Source organism: Pezoporus occidentalis, unplaced genomic scaffold (genome assembly GCF_034315485.1).
Source record: "Pezoporus occidentalis ecotype Australia unplaced genomic scaffold, CSIRO_AGI_Poc_V1 ctg56, whole genome shotgun sequence".
NCBI lineage: Eukaryota > Metazoa > Chordata > Aves > Psittaciformes > Psittacidae > Pezoporus > Pezoporus occidentalis.
Genome location: NW_026915899.1, coordinates 332,450 through 359,100, shown reverse-complemented (window position 1 = coordinate 359,100; position 26,651 = coordinate 332,450). Strand labels below are relative to the sequence as shown.

General features: G+C 37.9%; 1 protein-coding gene across 2 annotated transcripts in view; it reads left to right on the top strand.

Moving 5' to 3' along the window:
• ATXN7L1 (ataxin 7 like 1) overlaps positions 1–26,651 on the top strand; it is a 113,363-nt gene that overhangs the window by 34,747 nt on the left and 51,965 nt on the right. Inside the window, exon 3 of one of the 2 annotated variants that reach the window (XM_062638251.1) lies at positions 4,176–4,280. The exons of the other annotated variant lie outside the window; for it this stretch is intronic. Within the exon in view, the coding sequence (XP_062494235.1) occupies positions 4,176–4,280 (105 nt within the window). The remainder of the gene's footprint in view (positions 1–4,175; positions 4,281–26,651) is intronic. 2 annotated transcript variants of the gene reach the window in all.

The following is a 26,651-nucleotide window of genomic DNA, read 5'->3' as shown; positions in this document are numbered from 1 at the left end:
CCATTTTGAAGGGACGACAATTCAGTATTGCCAGGGAGTGGGGTATGTGCAGAGAAAACTCCTGCAAAGCATGTGTCTACTGGGAAATAAGTTCTGTTCTTTCCTGCCATCAAGAGTCTGTTTCGCATCTACTGAAGGCATCTCGCAGTAAAATGAGGTAACTGTGATGGGGGCCATGGAGAACTTTTACTTACCAGAAGGGCTAGACACATCACTCTATCTCAGACTTGTAGCTATCTGTATTTATTTGTACACGGGGAACAAGCGTGTCACAGGCTCTGGTAGAGATCACCCTGCTGGTCTGGGGTGAGTCATGCAGACCTTGGGCACTTGTTTCCCTTTAAGGGGAGACAGAAGTTTTGGTAGAAAATAAATACTCTTTGCAGTTGCTCTTCTGTCCCTCCCTGTGTACTTTGTAATAGGTTAATTTAGTATAACAATTACTTTTTGTACTTTGATAATTATGTCAGTACTAGATGATAGTCACTCATTCAGTGATTACCTGCTGTCTTCTTCAGTGGTCATGCCTGTTTCCATGAAGCAGTCTTTCCTGAGCTAACTTTGGAGAGAGACATTTTCGTCTCCAAAATTAACCTTTCCTGAAAACCTTATCACCATTGCATCTGACTGAGCAGGCAGGGAGCTGTGATTGTTCCCTTTAGAAGATAAATTTTTGTTTGGAGAGGCTGTTGTCTTTTTTGCTACATATACAAGGTGTTGAGTATCAAATGGCTGTAATCTGATCTAAGAAAGATACCAGTGTCCGCGATACCCTTTCAATCCTGGTGGCTTTGAGTAGGACTTGGTAGCATTGAACTATTCTTCTTAAGAAGAAATAAGAAAGCATAAAGATACATAGTTGTTTCTATTTTCTGCTTTCTTTTTCATTTTGAATTTTCCTTGCTTTCTTCATTGTAAGTTCTCTGATCTGGATTGCATTTGTAATATCCTTGTGCCTAATAAAGTGTGTCCCCAGTTGGAATTTCTGGTGGGATAATATTAATGCTTCATCTAGCTTTAATTAAAAAGTAATTTATATATATATATTGTGTGTGCTTAAAAATTATGAGTTTAATAGTGAAACTGATTTGCGTCACCTTGTTAATGTTGATGAACTGATAGCATTAGTTGAACCTGCTTGTTCTTGATGAACTTTCCTCTTTTCCAAATAGTGAGGTTCTTAAGGAATCCCATCTGAAAGATAGTGTTTAGTTGAAATTTTTTATCTATTCTGATTCAATAATAGCAATTTGTGTGTACTGTGATTCTTATTTCTGATTTGAAACCTGTGGTCTCATGTCCTTGAGATTTTTGGATTAATTTAAGTGAACTTTTGACAGGTAGCTAATAACTTCAATTCATGTAATAAGGTTCACTTTATGGTAGCCACTTGCACCTCCACTTTGCTGTACCTAAGCATCTGCAAAATGAAACACTTCCAAAGCACTGTTTCAGGATGTCAGTCACTCTGCATCTGTGCATTGTTTTGATGCTGTGTTTCTCACAGCAGCATTTTGGTGCATTCTCCTATGTGTCTGTGCATATAAACTTCTGCTCCCTCAGTACTTTAAAAATTGAACTGGTGCTGTTTACCAGTTATGTGCAGTGCTGTTTGCCAGGGCTTGCATTGAGTTTGTCGGTACCAGGACTTTTCCTTCATGCTCTGTCTCTTGACAGTGCCTGGTGAAGACATATATGATTTTGTGAACCTTTGAGCTAACCTGATTTCTTATTCCATCTATGTCCTTGGATATATTCCTCCAGTACAATATCTTGCATCTTTCTATAAGTTATTCCCTGCAGCCAGACATCGTAAAAACTCAAAGCCAGCCAGACTTCATATGCCTCATAGCTGGGCATATTTTGAAGGCTGGTATACAGACCTGTGAAGGTTAAATGTACTTAAAGAATTTTAAATGGAAAAAAGTTGTAACTTTTATGTTTGTAAAGGGCAAAGTCTATATGTTTTCATACATAGATTGTCACTGGACCATTCAAACAACAAAAAAAAATTGAAGTTGTTGAGATATCTATCCATTTTTTAAATGCTTCAGAAGTGTAATTAAATTCATGTTTTTGAGCTGAGACTTTGTGTCAAACTATATCTGGAAGAAATAATAATTCCTGTGGAGTTTACAGTGCTGTCAGTGGAAATCTGTAGGTTCTGATCAAAAATATCCTTGGCAAAGAATTGCCAGTGTAAAGTGATTTTTAAGATCACTGACTTACCACATTAAAACAAGAAATAAAATAAACAGGTCAAACATAGTGCCTGCTTAGGGTTTTGTTTGTTTGCTTTACCAGTAGGGAGGATTTAATTTAATCTTAACTGTGCAGTTTTGGCTTCATCAGTACTAATGCTATCTACAGCAAGAAATTACCAGAGGAGTTTACACCTCACCACTGCCTTTCTTTTAAATTTAAGTTAAATGTGTTGATTGCATTCATCTGGCTGTAATGCATTTAAAGGCTTGGCTAGTCCAAGATTCACACTGCAAAGGGGTCATGACTGGCTTTCATAGCCTGGTACGAGCAGTAGCATAGAGGCTTTTGGCTTTCAGGGGATAAAGGAACAATTCATTTTGTATCGTGCAGGTTGATGGTGCTAGTTTGTGCCCAAGAATGTTTGAGCGAGCCTGCTTGGAGGTACTTGTGATGCTGCCTGAATTACTGTGAGAGGGGTGCCCTGTTGCCCTCTGAGGTTTTCAGGGACTGAAGACACTTTGCACTTCGTCTTGCCAAGTACTACCATTGTAAGCAGGGATGTTACTTACAGAGCAGTACAGGCCAGGGCAGAATTACTTATGAAAATATTTCTATGGTCAAAATATTTGCTTTGGTTAAGAACTAATGGAATAAGTACCTGCTTAAGTCACTTTTTGAAAGAAATTACTACTTTTAAAGAAAAATACAACTTATTGGAGAAGTAGGATTTAGTCGTTGGTGTTTATCACAGCTGCTATTGTGCATGTTTGTCTTCACAGAGTGTCTTCTCATTTTTCCTCCTGTTTAAAAGGCATTGGGTTGATATTTCAGACCGAGTCAGAGGCTGCATTTGCAAGTTCTGTAATAGATTTAAGATGCTGCTGACTAACGTCGGAATGCCATTTTACAAGATCTTTAAATCAAGATGTCACTGCCCAGTTCTGAGGGGTAGCATGATCTCTGTGGCTGATATTTGGGACGGGGTTACTAATGCAGCAACACGTTTGTTAACAACACTGGGCATGATGACAGGATCATACCGAAGTGCATAAAAGCGGCTGCAGCTGAGCTGTGACAAATGAGTATGTGTGCTTGTTCTTAAGCTATAGCAAAGCAAAATGAAACAAGTTATGTCACTTGTAATGTTAGAGCTCTGAGGCCTTCAGTAGTAATTTAAGCCCATTTTACTCTCTGTTCGTAATGGCTTAAGAATGCATGTATTGCATGATGTGTTTCCGCTGAGAAGGACAAGTGCCTGTCATCATCTGACTGTACCCATCTTTTGATTTCATGGAAGTCCTTGTGCTGTCACTGAGAAATACCTCATTAACTAACTTTGTCTCTTCCCAGAGTTTTTGTTGGGGAAACAAACAGCAGGGCATTTGAACTAGGGTGAACACACACAGAGACTCAAAAATTTCAAGTCATGACATCTGGTTCAAAGCAGGGATGACTTTGAACTGTATTTTAAGCTTCTTGACTGTATTTTAAGCTGTAGGGTCCTTGACCTGGTTGCTATAACTAACTTTTAAGCTGGATACTTTCTCTAGCAATCTGTAGTCAAGCTTGGGATATTTTAACATGGAGCATAACTCATGCACCGTGTTTTCTAAAAGGAACTTTAGGCAGAGATTTTGAAAGACATCTTATTTTACTGTTCCAACATTTGACCAGTACAGAAATACTTATTCCACTTCTTGGCAGTGAATGTTAAGACAAACGTGTTGCTGCCTGTGCTCTGACTGAGGGATGAGACTGCAGTATTTTAGTATAGGTCCTTGAAACCCAGAAGATGGAGAAAAAAAAGTCTCTTAAACATAATAAGAAGCTCCTATGGAGCAGTGTATAAACTTGCTTTGTATAAATTAATATAACAGTAGTGGCCCTACAGTATTTTCAATATATTTTTTCTTAAGGTATATTTAAAGCATAATTTCTAATTCTTGTATATATTTTTAACTTTCCCACAGATATGCACTTATTTGGCCATTATCCAGCTCATGATGATTTCTATCTTGTAGTGTGCAATATCTGCAATCAGGTAGTCAAGCCACAGGTTTTCCAGTCACACTGCGGTAAGTGAATGTTTTCTTTCCTGAATTACAGTGCCAAACTGGCTATGGTTCTCTTAAGAATCATTGCATATGATCATGACAGAGGCATTGCAGATATACTTTTGTGGTTATCTTGTGTTCTTTCCACAGAAAATACCAGTGATGCCTTCAAATAGGCATATTTCCTGTAGAGGAAGTTAGATTAGTTGTTCTAGAAGCTGGGCTTTTGAAGTTGAACTTGTTATACTAAATTAACCTCTTACAACAAATAAATCCTGTTAGCTAGATACTAGCTAGGCTAAAACTATTATGACGTAACATTGGATTGTTTTTCATCAAAGCTGTAAAGTGAGCAGCAGGCTGTGATAATGATCTATATTAAGTAGAAGTTGGATATTATGGGTTATTTTCTGATGGGTTTTATGCATAGCTGTATATAGGGTTTATTTTTATCAGAGGGTTTAATTTTTTACTTAGGTAACATGTTGAGTCACGTTTCTTAAGATTCTCTTGGAAAATGTTCACTTGAGAAGCTGCAGAAATGTGCTGAGACTAATTTCTCAATTAGTATAAGCAGCAGCAGGGTGGCAGTTTTAATATTGATAATTTATAAGCAGAACCTACTTCAGTTAGAAATTTTTGCTATTGACTAACAAACTACTTTCAGATATTCCTGAAAAACTTCATAATGAGGTCTGCTTTATTTACTACTTATCCAGTGGTTTATTTGTTATTTGTCCAGTGGTTTCTTTCTGTGGTGGCATTTTGGTTATGGTTTTGTTGTTGGTTGGTTTGGGGTTTTTTTTAAGGATTGCAAAATGTGACTGGAATGGCTAGCTTTTTCATGAGGTTTAATCAAATTCAGTTTAATCAAATTAATTTGAAGGTGATTGCATAATAATGAAAAGCAGCTACTTCTGAGGATGGAATTAGTTAAATACATGAGGGAGGAGGGGGAGAAAGACCCAACAAAGTTCCTTGCCTACATACAGCAAATAAACTTCACAAATTCTGTGCCCCTTTCAGTCTTCTGGACAGCAAAGCAACACAGTAAAAGGAAAACCTAATTGGGATTAACAGAAAATATAGAAGTTTATTTACTTTTAAAGAGATACTACCAAAATATTACCGTGGGTTTGTATGGATGGGCTCCTAACAACCGACACAGAGCAACTGCAGTCATGTTGAAAGGCAGTTGTATGACTCACCACTAGCTTTGGCCCAGATTGAAATAATTGTGAAAACATGGTAATAGAGGAATATAGCATTTATATCTGGTGAATGAGAAAAGATACAAAAGCATTAGTATAGTGGGAGAAGGACTTACAAAGTTAGGGTGGGGGCAGGTGTGTTAACTTTTAACAAGCTGTCCTACTATTTTTTCTCAAAATACATTTCTTGCCTGTAGTCATAGCTGGTTTCTTCTTGCCCAGCCTCAAGTATCTTATGATTCTTTCAGTGACCAAAAAGCTTCTCTGCAGATGGTCTGTTTATGGTACAGTGGGTACCATAAACATTGGACTGGTGCATTAATAAAAGATCCTCTACAGAACAGAGGAACCTATATAACACCTTCCTGTAGCCCTCTGTAGTGATGCTGTTTCCTGGACATGATCTTCTGGTTTGGGCAGCAGCACGAAAGTTGGTCCTGTTTTCACATAGGAGGCATATGAAATGATGTTTCTTCTAGATGAGAGTGAAGTAATCTGTGTTAGAAGGAACTGTTTGAGCTCTTTGGAAGTAACAAGTTGCCATCAATATTAGTGGGTTGTCTGTAAACTGAGAAGAACCTGTGAGTCACTGCCCTTTTTTCTTTTTTCTCCATCACTTCATTATTTCTACAATTCCTTTGACTTCATCTTCATTATAGCAGTCACGTTACACTGAACGGTTGAGTGTTACATTCTGAATTGCTTGATTTAAGAATCTAAGGTCAATAAAGACTTTTTAAAAACAAGTAGACTGTATTAAAAGAAAAGGAGAATACTGAAAATAGGTGAGCAAAAGTGCTACCTCTTGAAGATTGTACTTAATCTAGGCAGACTTATTTCAGGAGAGGTGTACTGAAATATTGCTGAAAGGCCTGTGGAAGAGCTTTAAATGTATAGATAAATATTTTGGTTTAAAGACGAAAAAGTCATGGTGATGTAGTAAAACCACATAAAAGAAGTTTTAAAAGAGAGAAGGTTTCTTGGAGGTCTTAAGGATTATTGTAAATACCTAATAATTTATTTTCCAAAAAATAATGTTGAAAGTACTACATGTTGTGTAAGTGATGTGCATTCTACTAACACACAGTTGTTTTTGTAAGAAATGAATAAGGTGTAAAGAAGAGCTACACATGGTTCTTATTAATTAATCTGTAGTTGCATTGTCTGGTGAGAGAATTACAAAAATCGTGCAATAGGAAACAGACCAACTGTGCGCTGCCTATGGCTGAATAATCTCTCACTGGACATGCTGTGATATCAGTTGTCCACTGAGAAAGATTTGGAGAAGGCTTAGTTTGAGACATTGCTTCTGGCTGCACTGGGCTTTTCTCTGAAGAGGGAAGGTTTAATTTTGGGGTTTATTTAGAGTTTTATCACCTGTTTGACATAATCCATTTGATGGATCAGATTTTTAGTTAGTTAGGCCATGTAGCAGTATACCTGTAAACTCAGTGATGCTGAACACCAGACTTTGAGATGTTTTAGGCTATCATATTTACTCTAAAATGCACTATATTAAGTCTTGAATCACAGCTTTAAAATTGTAACAAAGACAAGGGAATGAGAAAGCATTAGAAACCGCTACTGTTTTTTTGGCTCTGAAAGGCTGCATCACAGGGAGTCTTTATTGCTGCTGACAAGGACTTGTAGAGTTCTATCCCAGAATTTCACACAAAGTGTGGTTTGTTACTAATATCCCTGGTAAGATCCAATCCATTTTCTCTCAGTAAGGATTTAGGTCCGTGCCCGACACGTGCTTTTATGTTTCTAGGTTCCCTGCATTGTGACTTGAAGATCTTGGCTTTGGAGCAGCACTGGAATGCTTAGTTTAACAAACGTTTTTGTAACACTTCTCTCAAGCTTTTGCTGGCATTTGCATTTCTCCAGAGCGTAAAGAGGACCCACTGTTTCATTTGTCTCTAATTTCAGACATGTGGCAGCCATCCTTGATGGCTCTGGGAAGTTGTGAAGATTATGGAGGCAGATGTTGTTATTTAACTTTTAAGACTGTGATTCCTGAAATATCAAGCAGAAAATCAGAAAAATCTGGTTGTTATTCAGGCTTTTTCATGGGAGACAATGAATCATACAACCTTAGACACATAGAAATAAGGTAAAAAGAAGAGATCTGGCTCATTAGAGAGCTAATTTGCTGGACTTGAGAGGCTTTGTAATAAACACAGCCTAAAGCTCCATGTTGCAAGTAGTAGATCTGTTCTAGCCTCTAAGTCAGAGAAACGCTGAATTGTTTTTCAGAGCAGTTTCACGTCCTTGTATCTGTGGAATAGACACTTGTACCCATTTGTAAGGATTAAACTATTCACATGCATATGGCATAAGCCCAACTGAAAGAGAGACTTGCTGTTATAGGCTGCTGGATAAACCATATAAATCAAATAATTTTTTGAGGTCATTCAGTATTATTGTGCACTTAGAAAATAGTATATCATAATGTCATCAACAATAGGGTTGTTTGCTTCTGAAGCCAGTTCATTGAGTAGTTTGTTGCAGTGATACAGTATCTTAGATATTTTTGAATGTGTGAACATGTAGTTGTATTTATTTCTCCATAAAGTAGTTTGAAATGAGAAGTCAGTCTAGTTGTGCAGCTTGTAGCATTTCTAAGTGTACCCCGCACTTGGAGAATTTTAGTTTTGAGAAATTGTTCTCAAATGCCTACTTCAGTGAAGATACAGAAGACTTCTTGAGACACCAAAACCGTAGTGTATCTCTGAAGTACCATAATGTTCGTGCTGTTTGTTTGGGTTTTTTCTCCAATATATCTGTTATCTAGAAGATTTTTAGGCTGACAGCCTATGCTGAGCTCTGTCGTATAACTTCAATTCTGTGACAGTTTGTCTGTTACTTGTTAAGATGGGACCTGTACCGTTTCCCAGGAGATGTTTCTATTTTCCTTTGGCCCCAGAGAGAGTAAAGCTTCATATTCTTGTACCACATTGTCCTTTTCTAGACAAAAGAGCATCAGCTGCAGTTCTGGTTATTTTTCTAAAGTGTTCCATACAACAGTAGGCTTGTTAACTTCGGGCCTGTCTTGTTGAAAGGAAAATCTCTTGTAAAAGGTAGCTCTGGCCCAGTGAAGAATAAGCAGTTGTACATACAGAGAGCTTGTCAAAACATCTAGACTTTTTCTTTTAATATGAGGAAACAAATTAATGACTGGAAAGTGTTAAAAATAAAGTTGGGGAGAAGAGGTAAATTAAGCCAAACTAAATAATGCAGCTTAGTTAAACAATAACCGTAGTATAACCATCAGAGAAAGTTTGCAAACATATTCTGGAACAGTTGCCAAAACTGTGGAGGGTATCTTAATGAACTGAATAGTTAAGATCCCCACTTGATGAAGTCTTAGCGCACAGAGGAGAACAATTGTGCTTCATCAAGGAGAAATGACCATGAAGATCTCTTATTTTGTTAATTTCTCTATTATAAGCTCATTGCTATCTATCCTGACTGTCTCTAAGGTTATTCTAACAGGTTTCTAATTAAGAGCTAGAAATTCTCATTCCTTTAACAAGAAAAAACCCACCCTTGATTTTCATTACTTGCAAGTTATAAATCCTCAGGTTGACATCCTCATGTCAGTATGAAAGTTGGAAAAGCATATTTCCTTTTTATCCTTTTGTTTGGCTGTATAAGCATCATTTAAAAGAAAAACAAATTAGAAAGTAATGGAGCACTGAAGAATATAAATAAATAGTTTTCCCTTCCATATCGTGGTTATTTTCCTAGGAGAAGTTATGTATTTTTAATTACTCAGACTAGCTATTTTACATTGTGCTAGTTGTGCGTTACAATTTAATGAACCATAATTAGAGGCAAGAAAGCTGAGCTTACAGTGTGAATAAGAATGATTTGCTTTCTTAACACTAGCTGGAACATTACTAGCAGGCACCTTTTTTGCATAAGGATATAGATACGAGTATCACTGTCACATTTGATAGATTATTCTCAGGTTTTATATTCTTTTTATTTATTCTGTGCATTAGGTGTTATTAACTACAGCTGTTTGAGGGTTTGGAATTGTGAATATTTTATCTATTGCATTTGACCTTTCATCAAGAGAAGTGTTCTTGTGCCCTTCAAGGACAATGACTTTTTGAATGATTCTCCTCCTGCTACTGTGATTTTATTTTTTCACAGCCTTGTCAAAATAGGCTATATGATACCATTATTGATTGAATAACTTTCTGGTTGTCACATGGTTACATTTCACTGCATAAAAGAATTAAAATAATGAAAATGACTGTCGGCCCTTCTGCTTTTTGTTAAATATGGAAACAATAGCAGCTACACTGACAAGAATCCCAGTTTTCTTTTTCTTCTGGTGGGGGTAGGTGAGAAGGAAATGAATATTTTCTGTGTACCTTATTTGTTATTGTTTTACTTGTGCAATTGCCTAAGATGCACTGTTTTTGTCTGTAACTTTCATTTCCATTACTTGAAATTGGAAACCCCTAGTAGCTGAATGCATACAAAAAATTCCCTTCGGCTTTACAGTCTATCAGAAATCTTGTTCTCGAGACCAAAGTACAGCCAGTGGCATAAACCTCTGTCTCCTGTCTGCAGTGAAAATCTGAGCTGTAGTTCCTGTAATGGTACATGCAAGTTATGTGGTCTGTCATGTCCATCTCATTGCAAGTTCTCCAAGCCCAGCTGGTCACAAGCCATCTTTTGCACCATTCCCATAGAAATTAAGTAGTCCACGTCTGCATGGACAATCCAGGTAGAGCAAATCTTACCCCTGAAGAGGCAGAACTAAAAGAGCACTCTTTTTCTCTATCTTAGAGTGCTGTGTTTTTACACTCTCAGGAATTCTTGATTCTGATTAGGTACAGAAATGCAAAGTTTTTGTGTGTTTACTCCTTGGAGAGACCAGCTCTGTATCCTAGCTGCTGAGAGATTCTGGCCAGATTAAGAAAAACACTTAGATGCATAAAAGATAACCAGTTGACATTTTATTACTTGATTCAAATGAAGCAGTTAATACAAATCCTTCTTAGCCGCTCATTTATGTGAGAGTGTTGGTGACTTTGGTATTGGCTACTATGCTCATCCAGGACTATGAAGAGCTTGGATTTTCCATATGTGCCCTGGAGAGAGCTCAGCGGAAGATACATTGACAAGGTCATGTTCATTCAAAAGAGAAAAGAAAAAAAGAATTATCCTACTTTCTCTGTAATTATTCATCCAGGAAGCAAGAGACTTGGATTTAGTAGCCTTGCTACCTAGGAGTTCTTCTCCCATCTTCCACCTTGTAAGAGAGGAAAATATCCTAACCACCGTAACTCAGGCTAACAAGACTAGCACATGGTTTTTGCATTGGAAATACATCAAAGTAAACCTGAATGTAGCAAGTACCACCCAGATCGAAGGCATGGACTGTGATAGGGACTGAAAAATGCAGCTGATGCTTAGAGCAACAGCAGAGATAACATGTCTTCACCTTGCAGGTTGCTGAGATCTGCTTGAGGCTGGAAGGAGTTTGTTGTGTTTTCTTTCCTTAGTCTAGTGTGTGAATTACAAGTGGAGCTGTGTTCAGACCTGCTGACCTCTTGCTTAGAAACAAGTAGCACAACATTTTATAGGGTTGTTTTTTTTTATATTTGCTACTATCATCCCACTGCTTCCTTCTTTGTTGTTACTAATTCATCATCAGTGACAGAGCCTAAAACAGAAGTTCAGATGTAGAAATAGATATGATGTATAGAGAGTTGCAAGGTCAATGCATAGTTTAAGTAGGAAGCTGGCAACTTCCTATAGATAAATTAAAACTCTTGCACTTCAAAAATTTGCCCTAGGTTGATGTGTCAGTAATTGAAAATTTCTTCATTCAAAAGATTCTTTGAATGAGAAATCAGGAATATTTTGGCAGTGTTGGATCTCAAAGGACTGTGCACTGGGGAGCAGTGAAGAAAGCAGAAGAAAACATTCAGCAGTGAGCAGAATGCTATGCATGTATGCAGTCATTATATGCAGAGCACAGTAACCTCCCCCCTTCCTCCCCTTACCTATTTCTAGACCTGTGTAGAAATTGAAAAGTCTGGAGATAAAACATTGATTAATTGTCTTTTCCCTAAGTTTTGATGTTTTTTTTTTCCTATTCAGTTGTAACTTTACAGTGCCTTCACTGTGCTGTAATTTTACAATGCTGATGTTAAATTAACACAGGAAGTAGATTGAAAGTAATAATGACACTAGGATTTTCAGTGGACTGGAAATGTATTGTTCTAGTTTATACATAATTCGTATTGCTATAAATTAGTTTATCTCCTTTGCAAAGCATAGTGTATTTATTGGTAGTATTTGATCTGTGAACTCTTTTGTATTCTTTTTTTTTACTTCAAGCAAATTGTGGTAAACACTGCAGTGCATACTTGAACTGGGTGGTGTTGTCATGGCGTTGATGGGAGATACATATCACTTGTAATTTCTTTCAGTCAAGATTTTAATAGAGATGTAGTTTTAAATAGTAACCAATAAGGACTTCTTTTAAGGAGTGTCCATTAATAGAACTCAGCTGTTGAAGGTTGACTGTAGCATTAGGCTTAAGTTTAATCTCCTACATACTATAATTTAACAGGGCTCTGTTTAGTGCATCATTCTTCTAGCTGCTTCACTGGTGGAGGGATAAGGGTTGTGATACTGGGGGAGAGGGGAGAGGCATAATGAAAATTTTCCATCATAACCTGTAAAAATCTGACAAATTAAAAAATAGAAGTTTTCTGTAGTGTGTGTCTTACTTGGTGAATGTCTTCTGTCTCAGAGAATAAATGTTTTTAAAAATAATTCTGAAAAAGACTTCATGGTCCTATTCGTAGATAAAAGTTCAAAACAGAATTAAGAGCTTTTGAATTCACTGTTGGGAAGTATTTTGGTGAATAAAAGATAAGCAAGAACAAATCCTTTATATCAAACTGTGATGCACTGTAAATAAGGCAGTTTAAAGTGGAATCTGAATTTGCAAAAGGCCTGAATAAGAAGTCATTGTTTCTCCACTGTATACAAAAGTATATATGCATTAAGAGCAAGTGTCTTCTCTCTGTTATCTCTTTGTTTTTCCTGCACATGATCAGGCAAAGAAGATGTGGTGGGGTTTTTGATGGAGGGCTTTGGGGTGAAATGCCGTGTTATAGTTTGCATGTCTTGCAAAAGGTAATTATAATTTGGGTCAGTCACTACCAAATATTGTAAGTTCCATTTCAAGTCCGTACAAGTCTTGTCTGCGTATAGTCCTGCCCATTGACCGTGACTTTTAGCAGCTGGCTAAATGTTTTGGGTTTATGTAATTTTCTGACTGTTGCAATTTCTACTATGTTATCTTTTAGCAATTTCTTGTAAAGCGTATTATAAGTTTAGTAGCTTCTCACTCTCCTTATACTACTTATTTTTTAGTATAAGCTGGCTCATAAAATTGATGTTTGTCCATTGACTATTGGCTCTTCCCAAAGGAAGTGGCTGCAATTTTTGGGTAGTGTCTTCTCTGGCAGCCAAACATTGCCTGTGCAATGAGTTGTGGTTGCTGAGTCTGCATGTGAGGTAGCAGGTGGGGCTGGAGGTGCAACTCATCTTGGGCACTCAGGGCTCCCTTCAGAGCTGGAGAACCGGGCCTGGGAGGAGGCTGGATGACCCCAGAATATCACTCTGGCCCACATAGATGCCAGAATTAGATGGCCTTGTAATGTACGATGGTGAATGGAAAGAAAACTGGAATGGCAGATTGTTACTTTCCAGAAATGCTGTTTCTGATAGTCTAAAATACTGCTTTCATGTGATGTTTCCTAACATCTACAGGCCACATGGGGTGCAGTGGGGAAGACAAAAATCCCTAGACATGCAGGAGGATGGTAGGATAGTCATACATCCTTTCTCACAGAGGTGCAATGGAGAGCAGTTGGAATAAATGCTGAACTGTATGTAGTCCAAGAGCTTTATGGCTTTTTCAGGTTGGAAGCAGTTACAATAAATGCCTTTAATGAAGAAAGATTTGTTTGGTGTTTAGAAAACCCCTTGTTTTTTAGTAGAGGAAAACATCAGCTGTGATAAATTTACTAGTACAAGGCTTGCAAAACTGCTTGAGATACTTTCCCCACAATTTTCAGTAAGAATACTTATCCCAGATTTTGTATACCTTCTTAATTTTTAAAGTATTTCTTCTCGTTAATTTTAATATCTTTTTTTTTTCTCTAGTATGCGAGCATGTTTGTCACAGCTCCATGTTTAAAACCTAGTGAGTTCTGTTCATTTCATTGTAATAGCAGTACACAACCTCTTGGTACCTGACTAGTGCTAAATCTATTCAAAACATTTTATTTGCATGCATAAAATACTTAAAATTCTCATCGTTTCAAATACAGCTGAAGCTCTGTGTGTTTCCCATTTCATAGTCCTATAGTGATTCATATAATTATCTTTAATAGCTTATTGCTATTCTATTTAACTGGTGATATTAATGTAATAATTGTCACATTAAAACCTAAAATATTGAATTAGGCCTTGTTCTAAAATATATTTTATTGCTACAGATAGGTTAGAAACACTGTAGGCTTCTGTTTTCAAAATAAGTTTTTTTGCATTCATCTAAATAGGTTAATGAAATTATATTCTACAAGATATAATGAAAGAACTCTTTAAAATGTTAAGCAAATGATGATGGGCATCTCGTTCACCTCACTACCTGTGTATTTTGATTCCGTTTCAAGTACTTGATTTAGCTTCCTGCGCCAAAACATATCTAGTGTTAAAATGCCTAAATGAGATTTAAGAAACTTGCCTTGTGAGCTCTTTATGTTTGTGGGACTCTTGATACTGTTAACCAGGAAAACTGTCTTTGACTAGTGTTCTGGGAAATAACAGATTTATTCCCCCCCTCTCTTTTTTTGGACAGGCTTTTTGTTCCAGTGAAATATTTTTTTATCTTGCCTAGTATCTGTTCTGCAGTTAGTGAAGTTCAGCTGATACCATACCTACATAAAATATCAAGCATTGCATATAAGAAATGTTTTAAGGCAAGCATTAATATATTATTACTTGGTACATCTGCTTTCAATTTATTCCCTGTGTCATATAAGGTATTATTTTCATGAGTATATCATCAATGTTGTACTTTTACTATTTGTGAAACTAGAAAATTTTACATTATTTTTGTATTACTATTTTTAGGTTTGAGATTGGTGATTGAGAAATTTTCGTGTTTTAATTCAGTTTGTTAGGAGGAGTACTGGCAGGGAGGAGTCTCTCTTTTGGTGCTGCTTTTACCTCAAAATATTGAAGCAAGCTTCTGTGCAAGCTGAAGCACAGACCAGGAGTTGGCCAACAATACTGACAAGGTCTGCATTGATTATAGGTGTTTCAGATAGCTTTAGTGGTTGGATTGGTGGTGGTTGGATTGGTGGTGGTTGGATTGGTGGTGGTTGGATTGCATAAATTATGGAGACCAGTGCATCCTCATGTGTACTTAAAGTTCCTCAAACTTGTGGTAGCATTGTGCATGTCCAGATGAGTCTGAAGACGAGTGTTTCTCATTCTGTGACTTCAGCTAGATGAAAATTGTAAGATATGAGTAAAAATGATGCTTCTGAATTTCACTAGGACAACAGAGGATTAGTTTGCTGTTGAAAGAAATCTTTTTGTCACTGATTAATGATAGATGGATTTAGTGGGAATGCTGGAATGAGCAGTAACACTTCTCATCATGTTTGCATGGGCAGGAAAAGTGTAGTCAGGATCAGACAGTTAAGGCTGTGGAGAAGGGCATGGTGCAGAACTGCATGTTTAGTAAGATGAGTATAGTGATGGTGCAGCAAAAAGTTGAAGCTTGAAAAGTCTGATGTTTATTGTTGTGCTGCTAAACAGCTTTGTTGACCCTGTGTTTTTCTGAACTTAATGAAGACTTGAGAGCTATGGAGTCCTGCGGAAAGGGTTCTTAAAACTATACACTGCATGAAGAAATGCCTTCTTTTTTGCTTTGTCTTTGAACCAGGAATGAACAATCATTTCCTGTCCACCTTCATAATAAATGTGCATCATTGCACTCCTCTGTCATCACTCATCCAGTCTGACAAGTCCAAATCTGTGTAATTGTCACCCTGGTAGAAACTCTCCATGTCTCTGCTATGTGTTTTTGTATCTTGCCTAACTCTTCTAAACTGTTTTTGAAAGGAGGGTATGATGTACTGTATTCCTTGCTTAATATTTGATTTGCCTTTATGACCACTAGAGATCATTGAGATGATAATTTCACGGAACTGTTACAAAACCAGTGTCTCATTACTGTGTAATAACAATTCAGAGACCATCACTTTGTATATGAAGTCAAGATTGTTTTCTTCTTCCGTGTCTGTCACTACATTTCTCTACATTGAATTTCATTGACTATTTTATTACACTGTACAGTAACGTTGGGTCTTTCTGCAGTGTGTTGATTTTCATCTTTAATACTCTGAGTAATGATATACCAAAGGTTTTGTTCTCTCAGTAGCCATCTCTTTTTGATCATTTAGAATTGTAGAATCACAGACTGGTTTGGGTTGGAAGGGACCTTAAATCTCATCCAGTTCCAACCTCCTGCCATAGACAGGGACACCTTCCACTAGACCAAGTTGCTCCAAGCCCTGTCCAACCTAGCCTTGAATACTGCCAGAGATGGGGCAGCCACAGCTTCTCTGGACAACCAGTGCCAGTGTCTCACCACTGTCATAGTGAAGAATTTCTGTAAATGTTGCAAATTTCTGAATGTGTTGAATAATTCAGGCCCTAATGCAGGCTCTAGCTCTGTGCCACTATTGAAATTCTTTCTTCAAAGACCATTTTTACTGTCTTTCCTTACCCTGTAAGTAGTTTCTTAGCTTTTGGGTGGGGGTAGCAACCCTCCTCCCTGTCTCACTGCAGTTATCTTTCCTCTGAGAAACATGAAAACATGGACTTGTTCACTTGGAAATTTAAGTAGACTGTGTCTGTTGGATTTCTCTTGTCCATGTGTCCCTTTAAGCCTTTCAGGATATTTGTGACTCATAACTCTTTCACAAAACTACACTGACTTCTCCCCAGTACCTCATACTTACCTGTATGTAAGCTAACTTGGTTCCCTCTAACAGCTTCTACCTCTCTGACTTGGATGGATTGCAGGTTTGCTACTCTCTTTCTTCGCACTTCCCATATGTCTATGTTGTCTTCTGGTCTTCAGGTACAAGGTGGCTTGCTTGTTAGTAGCTCAATAACTACATCCATGGCTTCTGGGGAGCTCCTGGATGAATACAGATGGTCTGGTCCTGTCAAGCCATATTCCAGCCTCCTGCTGCTGCTTCAGTTGGAATTGGGATCTCCAATTCCTTTGGAGCTTCTGGACCATGAAGGCCATCTTTGTCAGGACTGGAAGAGAAGAAATGTTTCATTTATGCATATGCGTCTAGGTGTGTATGTGCGTTTCTGTATGTATGCACATATGTTGGCTGATTAATCCATTGCATCCCAAGTGTAATTGTAACCTTAATTCTAGAATAACAACTAGGGAGTGGTTTATCGCCACTTCTTCGGTAGAGGCATTCGGAAAAAATGGGATTTTTTCTTTTTTTCAATCTTGCTGAAGAAGAATTCATACAGGTTTTTCGCAATAAAGAAATGGCCTGAGGATAACTATTTTTTCTCTTATTTTCTTACCAAAATAAATTTTATACGGGTAGAGGTGAAGTGTTGCACTTGGCCAAAGGTAACATATTTCTTTTAGGAGACTGAAGAAAAAACAGAAGAAACAAAAGTCCGGATCTGCACAATGGTATCTGATCCTTTAGTCACTAATGGGGAGATTACAACAGTTAACATGCCATGTGAGGCATCTTACTTACCATTTTCTTCCCTAATCTGAGGTGAGTTGAATCAAGAGCACCTTGAGCAGGCTCCATGGTGTTCATGGGTATTTGTAATCACTCACATGGACTATGTTTTCCTTTCCATAAATAAATGATTTTTGATATCCCATCTGCCAGGGAGTGGAGGAACAACAATGCTTGCATGGCTCTGCCTGCTTCTCCGAATTGTGTGTCTTGTATGGAAAAGGAATGGAAAGGGTTGAGGGAGGCTCAGAATTTCCTGCAGGCTGAGGGAACAACTGGGTGCTTCTGCTACTGAAAGACACGAGTTCAAGTCCACACCGATTTCTTCCCTCCTTTTGATGTTTTTATTTTGCATAAAGTAATTAAATAGCTGTTGAACAGAGTAAGAGAGAGAGTTAATCCCTAACTTTGACCAGAACGAATCTCAGTTGGGATCCAGTCTGTGGTTTGGGAAATATATTTATAAAAGGTTGAAATAAGTTCATCAGGAGGGAGGGAGAGAGGGAGAGCAAACCCCTTCAAAACCCTTCACAATATTTTGTCCTCATAGTTAGAGCCCTTTTCTGTAGAGAAGATCCAGGTTCACACTGGTTACAGCAAGATGAGTGCTTTAATCAGGTAAGCAGTCATCTAACTGGGGTTCAGCACCTTTCGTTTGTTTGGAGAATTAAAATGGCTTTTTAATAAAAAATATTAAGAAATATTTAGTATTTTATCAGTCAGAATTTTAAAAACAAATCCACTTTCAGAACCAAGTCTAAGTAAGTAGCTGGTCATAAAAAGAAATAAAACCAGTCACTGAATTGTCAGACAATTGTAAATTGATATTTTTGGGGGGAAAAGCCATAATACCAGCTCCTATGTTTTGATCAGCGAGACCTACTGGTGTGTCCTGAATATAAAGAATTTTGAGGACAGGATGCTCAGACTGCAGTTATCAGGAGTGGGTTGGTTGTCAAAGCCTGAGTGTTCCCTTAGATTTGTCTGTCTCATTGCTGCACAGCTCATGTCCAGTTGGTCTGGCAGCTGTGCTATATGTGGACTGAGTTAAATTTTCCCTAACACGTGGCATGATAAAACCCCAGATGCCCTGTAACATTTGCCCTATTGAGGTCAGGGTTTTTTTTCTTGAAAAGAGGTAAACGGGGGAAACCCCAAACTAAAAACTCTCTACATACATAGACTCATACATACACATATATATGTGTGTGTGTGTATATATATATATGTAGATAGATAGATAAAGTTATACATATAGCCCTTTCCCCCAAGAGCAGAAGGATGTGCACAGGGATGTTACAAGGCCCCAGGCCACAGTCTGCATTTCCTAGCTTGGAGTCCTGGGAGTTGTGAAAACTTCATCTAGTGTCTGTTTGTCAGTCTTGGGAAGAACTGGAATGTTTTGGGATTTTTTCTCTTCCATGATCTAGATCCCTACTGCTCCATAAGGCTTACCTGCAGACTGAGAATAGATCACATCAAAATTAGCCTGTCTGTATTCAAGAAGGGGCAAGAATGAAAAGTTAACAGCAGTACTGCAGCGAGGAACATGCTTAGCAGGTTTTGTTGGGGCTTTTTTAAAGGAAAACGAGGAAGAGAGACAGGTCAGGATTTTCTCATATCCAGTCCATGTTATGGTTACAACTTTCACCCTGGTTTATTTTTATAAATTAATGAAACAAAACTACAAATACTGGACTGCCACATCTCACAGCCATTAGTAGTTTTGAGATCAGTGCTGTACCTGTTCAGTCATTCCCCAATTTTGAAGTTCTTGGAAACAAACATTTGAAAAGATTTTATCTTACTGTTAGTGTGGGTCAGGTGAATCTCCTGCCTGTGCACACTCTGAGGTTGTTCCTCTTCAACACTGTATGCCAGCTTTATCCATGTGCTTCCCTGCCTTCCCATCACATTTCTCTCTTCGCACTTGCAGCAAATGGTTCTAGAGAGGGATAAGGGAACAAAGCTGAAATCCTGCTTCTGTCCCAATTTGGGGGTGCCCAGTCGTCTTGAACCTGTGAGTGGCCTATTTGTTGTTCACATGCCGAAAAGTCAAAATGGAAATGCAGGCAGGAAAAGGTGCAGTTCCTTTCTCCCTTGTGTTTCTGAGTTCTGTGTTGGTGAAACCTGGCAAAGTTGGCTTTAGTCTCTTCTGCTCTGCTTTCATCCACAGGGAGGGATTCAAGTTACCCGCTAGTGCTGTGCTAGAACTGAATTATTTCCAGTTGCTAATGGCCTGATGCAGTTACGTGAAGGAATTGCAAAGCTGTTGCCAACATTTGTACCAGAAACAACTGTTTAAGCAGACCACTTGGGTTTGGTTTTGTTTTTGAACTCGCAGGTCCGGGTGTGACAATTCTAGCTAGATAGTATCACTGAGATGAAACAAAGTTCAAATAACTGATACAAGTATCATGGTTTGGAAAGAGAGCTGTAGAAGCACACCACTGATGCTTAAAAATCCAGCTAGCCTAATGCAAGGCTTTGTTTTAACCATTAATTACTCTCTGATTTTTACTCCATAGTTCCATTTAATAAAACTGAAAGATTGTCAGGTTTTAAACTATCTTAGTTTAATGTAAGTTTAGTAGAATTGCCTTGTGGCTTGGTTTTGGGCTTTAACATTTAACATAGGGTTGGATTGATTTTATTCTTTTCAAAACAAAAAAATTCTTTCAAAACAAAAAAGACAACACTATATTTCTTTCGTTTGATTTTTAAGGAAAGTTAGAATATCTACTGGAAAGTTCTGTTTAATGGCAAGAGAACATATGCCAGCTGACTCTGCAGTCAGAGTTGCATAATATCAACTGTTAAGCAAGTAAAACAAGTGATGCTTTTACATGTTTATGATCTAACAAAACTGTCATCTCTGCTGCTGCAGCATATCACACCTTTACTTTCCACACTTCCCTCTTTAGCTTTGGCAAATACAAACTGTATTCCACTCAAATCTACCCGAACAGGATTTTGAGGGGTCCACTGCTACTTTCATTTTTTTGCAATTTCTTTTATGAGAAAATCTTCTTGGAAAAGTATTATAGCTGCCTTCGTTTCAGTTAACATAATCATCTGCAACTTGTGTGTGTGACTTGTAAGAGTCAGCTAACTGAAGATCTGACCTGGACGTTTTATGTCTGTGGAGGAAATGAATGCATAAAGTGAGGTTTAGCTAACTCAGCTTTGTAAAGCATACATTTGGAGTTACATTGGATGCCAAGGTAGCATTTTCTTAATGGTCTTTTTGTGTTTTTCTTGTAAATTTTAGAGCAGTCATTTTGTGTTCCTATGTGGCAGTACAGTATCGTCTTTAAAACCTTGATTTATAAAGTATAAATTATAAGCTATTTCCTCACAAGTAACCTTACAGGGCAGTCCAGACAACAAAGATCTGAAGGCCCTCGTTCAAATACATCTTCTATCACCTCTAAAACTGGATGTAATATCAATGTTGTGTCTTTTTTGATACATGTGTCTGTGAAGCTGATAGAATTAGTGTTTGTTTTACTGCCAGTAGAAAACATTAAGTAAGCATGGACAGTTGTGACACAGGAAGGGGTCAGACCTTGCTTCGTTCAAAGAGGAAGCTGCTCTCTACTCAGTGTTTGTGTTGCAAACTGTGCTGGGCTTTTAAAGGCTCTGTTTCACCCTGCCTGGCTCTGGGTTTTTTTATTTCCCCACTTTAAGCTAGGGGCTTTTTTTCTTAGTGCACTTCACACAAGATGCTTGCACTGGATGAGACAGCATCAGTACTAACCTAAGCTCATTTTACTGGTTAAGTTTTGCCATTCTTTTATTTCTGATATGCTTTGCTTTAAAGCTCAGCTTCAGCTGAACCATGCAGATCAGTCCCAGTTCTTTCTTAAAATGTTCCATTTAATGGTTAGTTTGGGGGAGGTTGGTTTGTTTCTAATAATTCAACCCTCCAAGTTGAAGGAAAGCCGTGGATACAGCATAAGCATGTTATGTTATGCAGGTGTAGCTGAGTTCTTTGGGCTCCCCTTGATTAGCAAGATGTCTACTATTCATCTTTGAGAGAAATGGTTTTGGGGCTCTGTGTCTGCAAAGTTTCTGTCAAGAACATCTATGTAAGTTTTGGAAGATTTTATAAAGTTGAGTGGCCACAGTACCAAGCTGGCGCCATTCCTTGAACAGGGATATCAGAGGATAAAGTGTTGTCAACATAATATTACCTGATGCTACTTTTTACACCTTTAGAGAGTGGAGCTGGATGTATTAAGTTGAATTGTGATTGTATTAAGCTGAATTAAGTGATTCAAATCACCTAAAGATACTTCTAGAAATTTTGAAATCTTATCTGGTCGTGTTGTTTTAAAAAAAAAAAATACAGCTGTTTGCAAAAATTAAACTTTCCTTTTTTTAAACTAAAACCAAGAAGTCTAATTAGATCATCTACAGATATGCATAAGATGTGTTGCTGGGTGAAGTTGTAGTGATTAATAACTTGTTTAAACTGAAAAATGACAGCTATGCTATGTATTGTATAGGAAGCTGTGCTGTGGCTTAAAATACCTTTTGTCTGCTGGTTTCTCTGTAAATGGGAAGAATGATGAAATTTTGAGAATCAGTATTATTACAAAAAGTAAGATGTTATCATGTGGGCTTTGCACATATTATGTGATATGGACGTGGAGACATAGGCTTACCTTCAGGTGAAGACAGCATAGAGATCTATAGGTGGGGTAGTCGTTCAGTATTAGGTTTATGGAAGTGAAAGCAAAGGGAATTTTCATATCATTACACTGACATTTAGCAGCTTATTTTAATTACATAAAAAAAATACAACAAGAGGAAAGGCTGAGCAAGTTATTTATTTTATTGCCTTACATTTTCACCACAATGTAAGAGCATCTGCTTTACCTTCCTCAGGAGAATTCCCTCGTGTTCACTGCTTCCTCCATGCTGTGGGACTCCCCTGGCCAAGCAGTACCTCTCCCCATTAATCAGCACTGCCTTTCCTAGTGCTGAGTGCCGGAAGAACATTCCTTAAAGCAGTTGCTCGTAGTTCATTGCTTAAAGATTACTTCATAATACATCATTGCACTAGCACCTGCTTGTAAGCATGGACCAAATCTTGGTCAGTAGGCACAAGCAGGTTTATGTGGAATAGAAAGTTACACTGCAAATAAGTCACTACTTCCTTCCTTTAATCTAGTTTCAAAATTATTTGACTTTTGCCATCCAAACACAGCTTCCATTCACGTGTTTGGGAAGCTTTTGAAAGCATATGAATGGTGATTTTCCCAGTTTTTCCAGAACTTAATGTAGTTCCAGACATGTCTGCAGCTGGCTGTCTGATAAAAACAACTTGCATTCCTAGAAACATTAGATTGTACCGATGGCAAAATTTACTAAACTCTTTTCAAATGTAACCCACACTCTTGCATTAAAATATGTTTCATCTTAGTCAATATTAATCTAGAGTAAAAGGTTAATTGCAGTCATGTTTGGTTGTGTTTTTATTAATTAGCCATTTAAAGAAAAGTTCTCATATTGTAGCAGTTTGCTTTTTTAACCTTGATTGCAATCCATCGCTCTCCTTCATACTGTTTTTTCTTTTGGTGGATAACCTATGTTGCATTTATTCCATGCCGATTTACTGGTTTAATATAGCAAAACCAGTTTGGTTTAATATGCAGAGATTTTAGGGTTTAAATTCTCTATTTAACTGGAAAAATTGCTTTTAATTAGGAGAGAAAATAAACTGTTGTATTTCTAATTCATCTTTTACTTAAAAACTTTGGGGCAAAGTAAACATGCAAAACATTTCTATTTTAAAGTTTAGGTTCTAGAGAATTTTCAGTGGCTGGATTAATAGGTTTTGTGATGAAATGTGTTAGTATTATAAGTAGGGTATGGCAGCATTGAGTCCCAGTTCTAGCAAGGTCCACTGAATATAGAAGCATTATAACGAATTCCCTGTGCTTCTGTATTAGTCTCTAATTATCTATTCTTAGGTGTGTAGAAGTCACTGATGAAGTCTGTCTGTAGTGTCCAGTAGGCCCAGCAGCTCTAAGTTACTCTAGTGTTTTGTACTTGAAAATGAAGCATGCTGTTTCTTGGTAATATCCAGCAATAATGGATGAAGAGTTTTTCTCCTTTTGTATCCAGTTCCTCATAGACTCCTGATCATGTTTGTCAAAATACTGCTGTATGAAGAGAGAGGTACTCATTCTCACCACATTTGTCATGTCTTCTCTGCTCTATGAGGGTTGTAGCTGCAGGCAGCTAGGTTAGCTAAGACCAGCCAGTGAGGTACAAGTATCAAGTGATTGATGCCAGACTGTCAACACTTGCCATTGTTTCCCAAAATAACACTGTTATAAACGGTACAGCAGTCGGTGATGTTTTGTGGGAATAAACTGTTGGGCCTCGATGCTAGGTGCTGATAGATTGGAGGAAGACAACACAGTTTGGAGGCTCAGCTTTGAGAGCAGCCCCAGGTCGTGTGACAACTGCAGTCCTTGTAAAGTAAGCAAGAGCCTGTTTCAACAGCAGCAAAACCTTCAGTAGCTTTAAAATGTTATTGTCTCTCTGGGATGTTTTCTCTGTTGGTGATATTGGTGCTCTTTTTACAGCTGTTTTGGCTATCACTGTGTCAGGTTGTTGCTCACTGGGCATCTAATGGGCATCTGCACACAGCTGCAGGGAGGGCAGAGCCAGCTCCTCCCATCTTGCCCTTCCTGCCTAGGCCTAGGATCCTCTTCCTTACCTTTACTGCTACTGCTCATTTCACCCTGTAGTGACACTATTCAGTTCCTATTAAATAATAGGAGAAAGCTGTTCACTTTGATTTATTTGTGGTTTTGCACTTTTTCCCCTTTCTTTGGTTAGTTTTCAGATGGTTTAGCAAGCTAAGCTCACCCATCAGGGCAGCAAGTAACTGCCAGAGGTGGTGCAAGATAAAAGCAGGGAGAATGTGTGGTTCAGAGTAGCACTTAAAAAGAGAACAGCAGCAGCAATTAATTATTAAATCAGCACTGCCTGTCTTATCTAAACTGCAATCTTAAAGCATATCTTTTGAAAAGGACACCTGACCTTGAAGATGAAATATTTACGGTTTGAATTAATCTTTAAGTGGTATTTTTCTGGGCTATGCCTGATCAGATTTGAGTATTTTTTGGTAGGTGGTATCTACAGACTGTTGATATATCTAAGAATCGGTGGTGGCATCCCCAAAAAAATGATGCTTATCTCTAACGGAAATTCACAGCCCTGAAGGGGATGTGGTAGAGACTGAATTTTAGTACGTGGAGTCAGCCTGTTAATATTATCAAAAGACAGAGAAAGTGTAGAAGGACAATTCTAAAACTCCACATATTCTGGCTGAATAGGATTAAAGTTGTAAATTATAGAAAATGAGAATTAAACTGGGGACACAATGGTGAGGGCTGCTGGAATGCATATCCAGCTGCCTTCTGCAGCACTGAATTCAGGAGGGAAGAGATAGGTTGAATACAAGTTTCTGCAAAAACTGTGTGAGTTTTAGTTATGGATTGCTTTTATTGCACATGATATGAGCAAATGTATTTAATGAGACTGCACAGATGTTACGTTGCAAGTCAAATAATGGAAAAAAGCTATGATGTGTGATTCAGGAATTAAAAATGTAATAATAAAACCTGTATTCCTCCCATGCATGCAGGTGACTTAAAAATGTGTTTCCTGAGTGTACTTTTGTATGCTCAGATAAATCCACTCTGGACTATTATTTGTAAGCCAATGTTGATATACATGTCAGCAAGCAGTTAAATACTGGTTTGATGGTTTCAATCAACTTCTGTGTAACTCACAGTACATTCTTGCAGTACTGTCAAAACGTGCGTACCCACAGGATGTGGAAATCATGTGAATTTAACTTAAATCTAAATCACTGATTTCAATGCCAGACTAAGAGGCTAATTGAAATAAACCCTTTATTATTAGTTGAATTAAGTCAGTAAGAGATAGTAACTAGGACAAGGGATTGTGGAATTGCACAGCTAAGAAAGGTTATATTGTGCTTGTGAAGATATATGTGGCACTGCACACATCAAGCAACAAATTTTCTCCTGTTTGCTCTAAGTTGTTAAAGGACACATTTGATGCCTTTTCCATGTAACACCTTAAGGAAGCTATATGAGTGTGAGGACAAAAGTAATAAACTTAGGAAACCGCTACAATATACAGCATTGAAAGATAAACACTGTTTTGGGTATTTTACTTTGCGTTCGTTAGCTCTTTATGTATCATTTAACATATAAATATTCTTTAAAGATATTCAAAAGCTTCGGAGCCCTAAAGCAGTGGAAAAAGTTGCATGAGAGAAGTACTGAAGCTCTCCATGAGCTTGCTTGAACAATTGCAGGTTTAAATGTTGGAGGAGGAATGGTTATTCCTTGTTGGTTAGTTTAATCCATTATCCTAGAAGCAGGTAAGCAGGATACTGCACCTGTAGCAGTACTGCTGAACTCCATGGCACTGGTGAGGTGCCCAAGCATTTGACATCATCATTTATAAGCAATTGAAAGAAAGGACTGGGGTTTATGTGATTGTACAATATTAATTCTAGCTACATTTTGGAAAGACAGTGTGGTCATTGCTTGCTACTTCAACTGACCTAGATAGTTCAGAAGTTTTACAGTAAGAAAACTGTTCAACTCAAAATGGAAACAAAATGTCATTGTTTGTTGCCTCAGTATTTTAATAAGAGAAACTCACCTCTAAGGAACCCCTAAGAATCATGACCAAGAGAAATCCTGTATTAGACATTAAATAAGCACTTTCTCAAAAGATGACTTTTTCCCTAAGAAAGCAGATGGCAGGTTGTCTTTTCTTATGCTGTTGCAGTATTTGAAACCAGTTTTAAAATGTCACTTGTATGCATGTTGACATCTAAATGGCCAACACTAGCTTGGCCTGATGAAGAAGGAGAGAGAACTGTGTTTATCATACATCTCCATATGGAAAGGATGGGCAAACCTCATGCAAGGACTGACTGCAATTAAGTGAAAGGGATTGGAGTAATTGTCCCCATGCCTGAAACAGGGACAAATCTCAGATGCATGAATTGGGCAAGCAGGAGTATCTTGGGGTAGGGATGTATCCCAGGCCTTCTAGGCTTTCCCAGAAATAATAGTCTAATTTACAGTTTTAGGAGAGAGCTGGGCAGCGCTAAAGCACTACTCAGTTAAACCTGTGTTCATTACTTTCCATTTCCAAGATGTTGAGCAAGAAGCCAGAATGCCATGGCCTTTTTCTGGAGGAGCTGCTGTGAAAGTCTGAGAGCACTGAGGCATCAGTCTGATCTATAGGGCATCGTAAGCGTA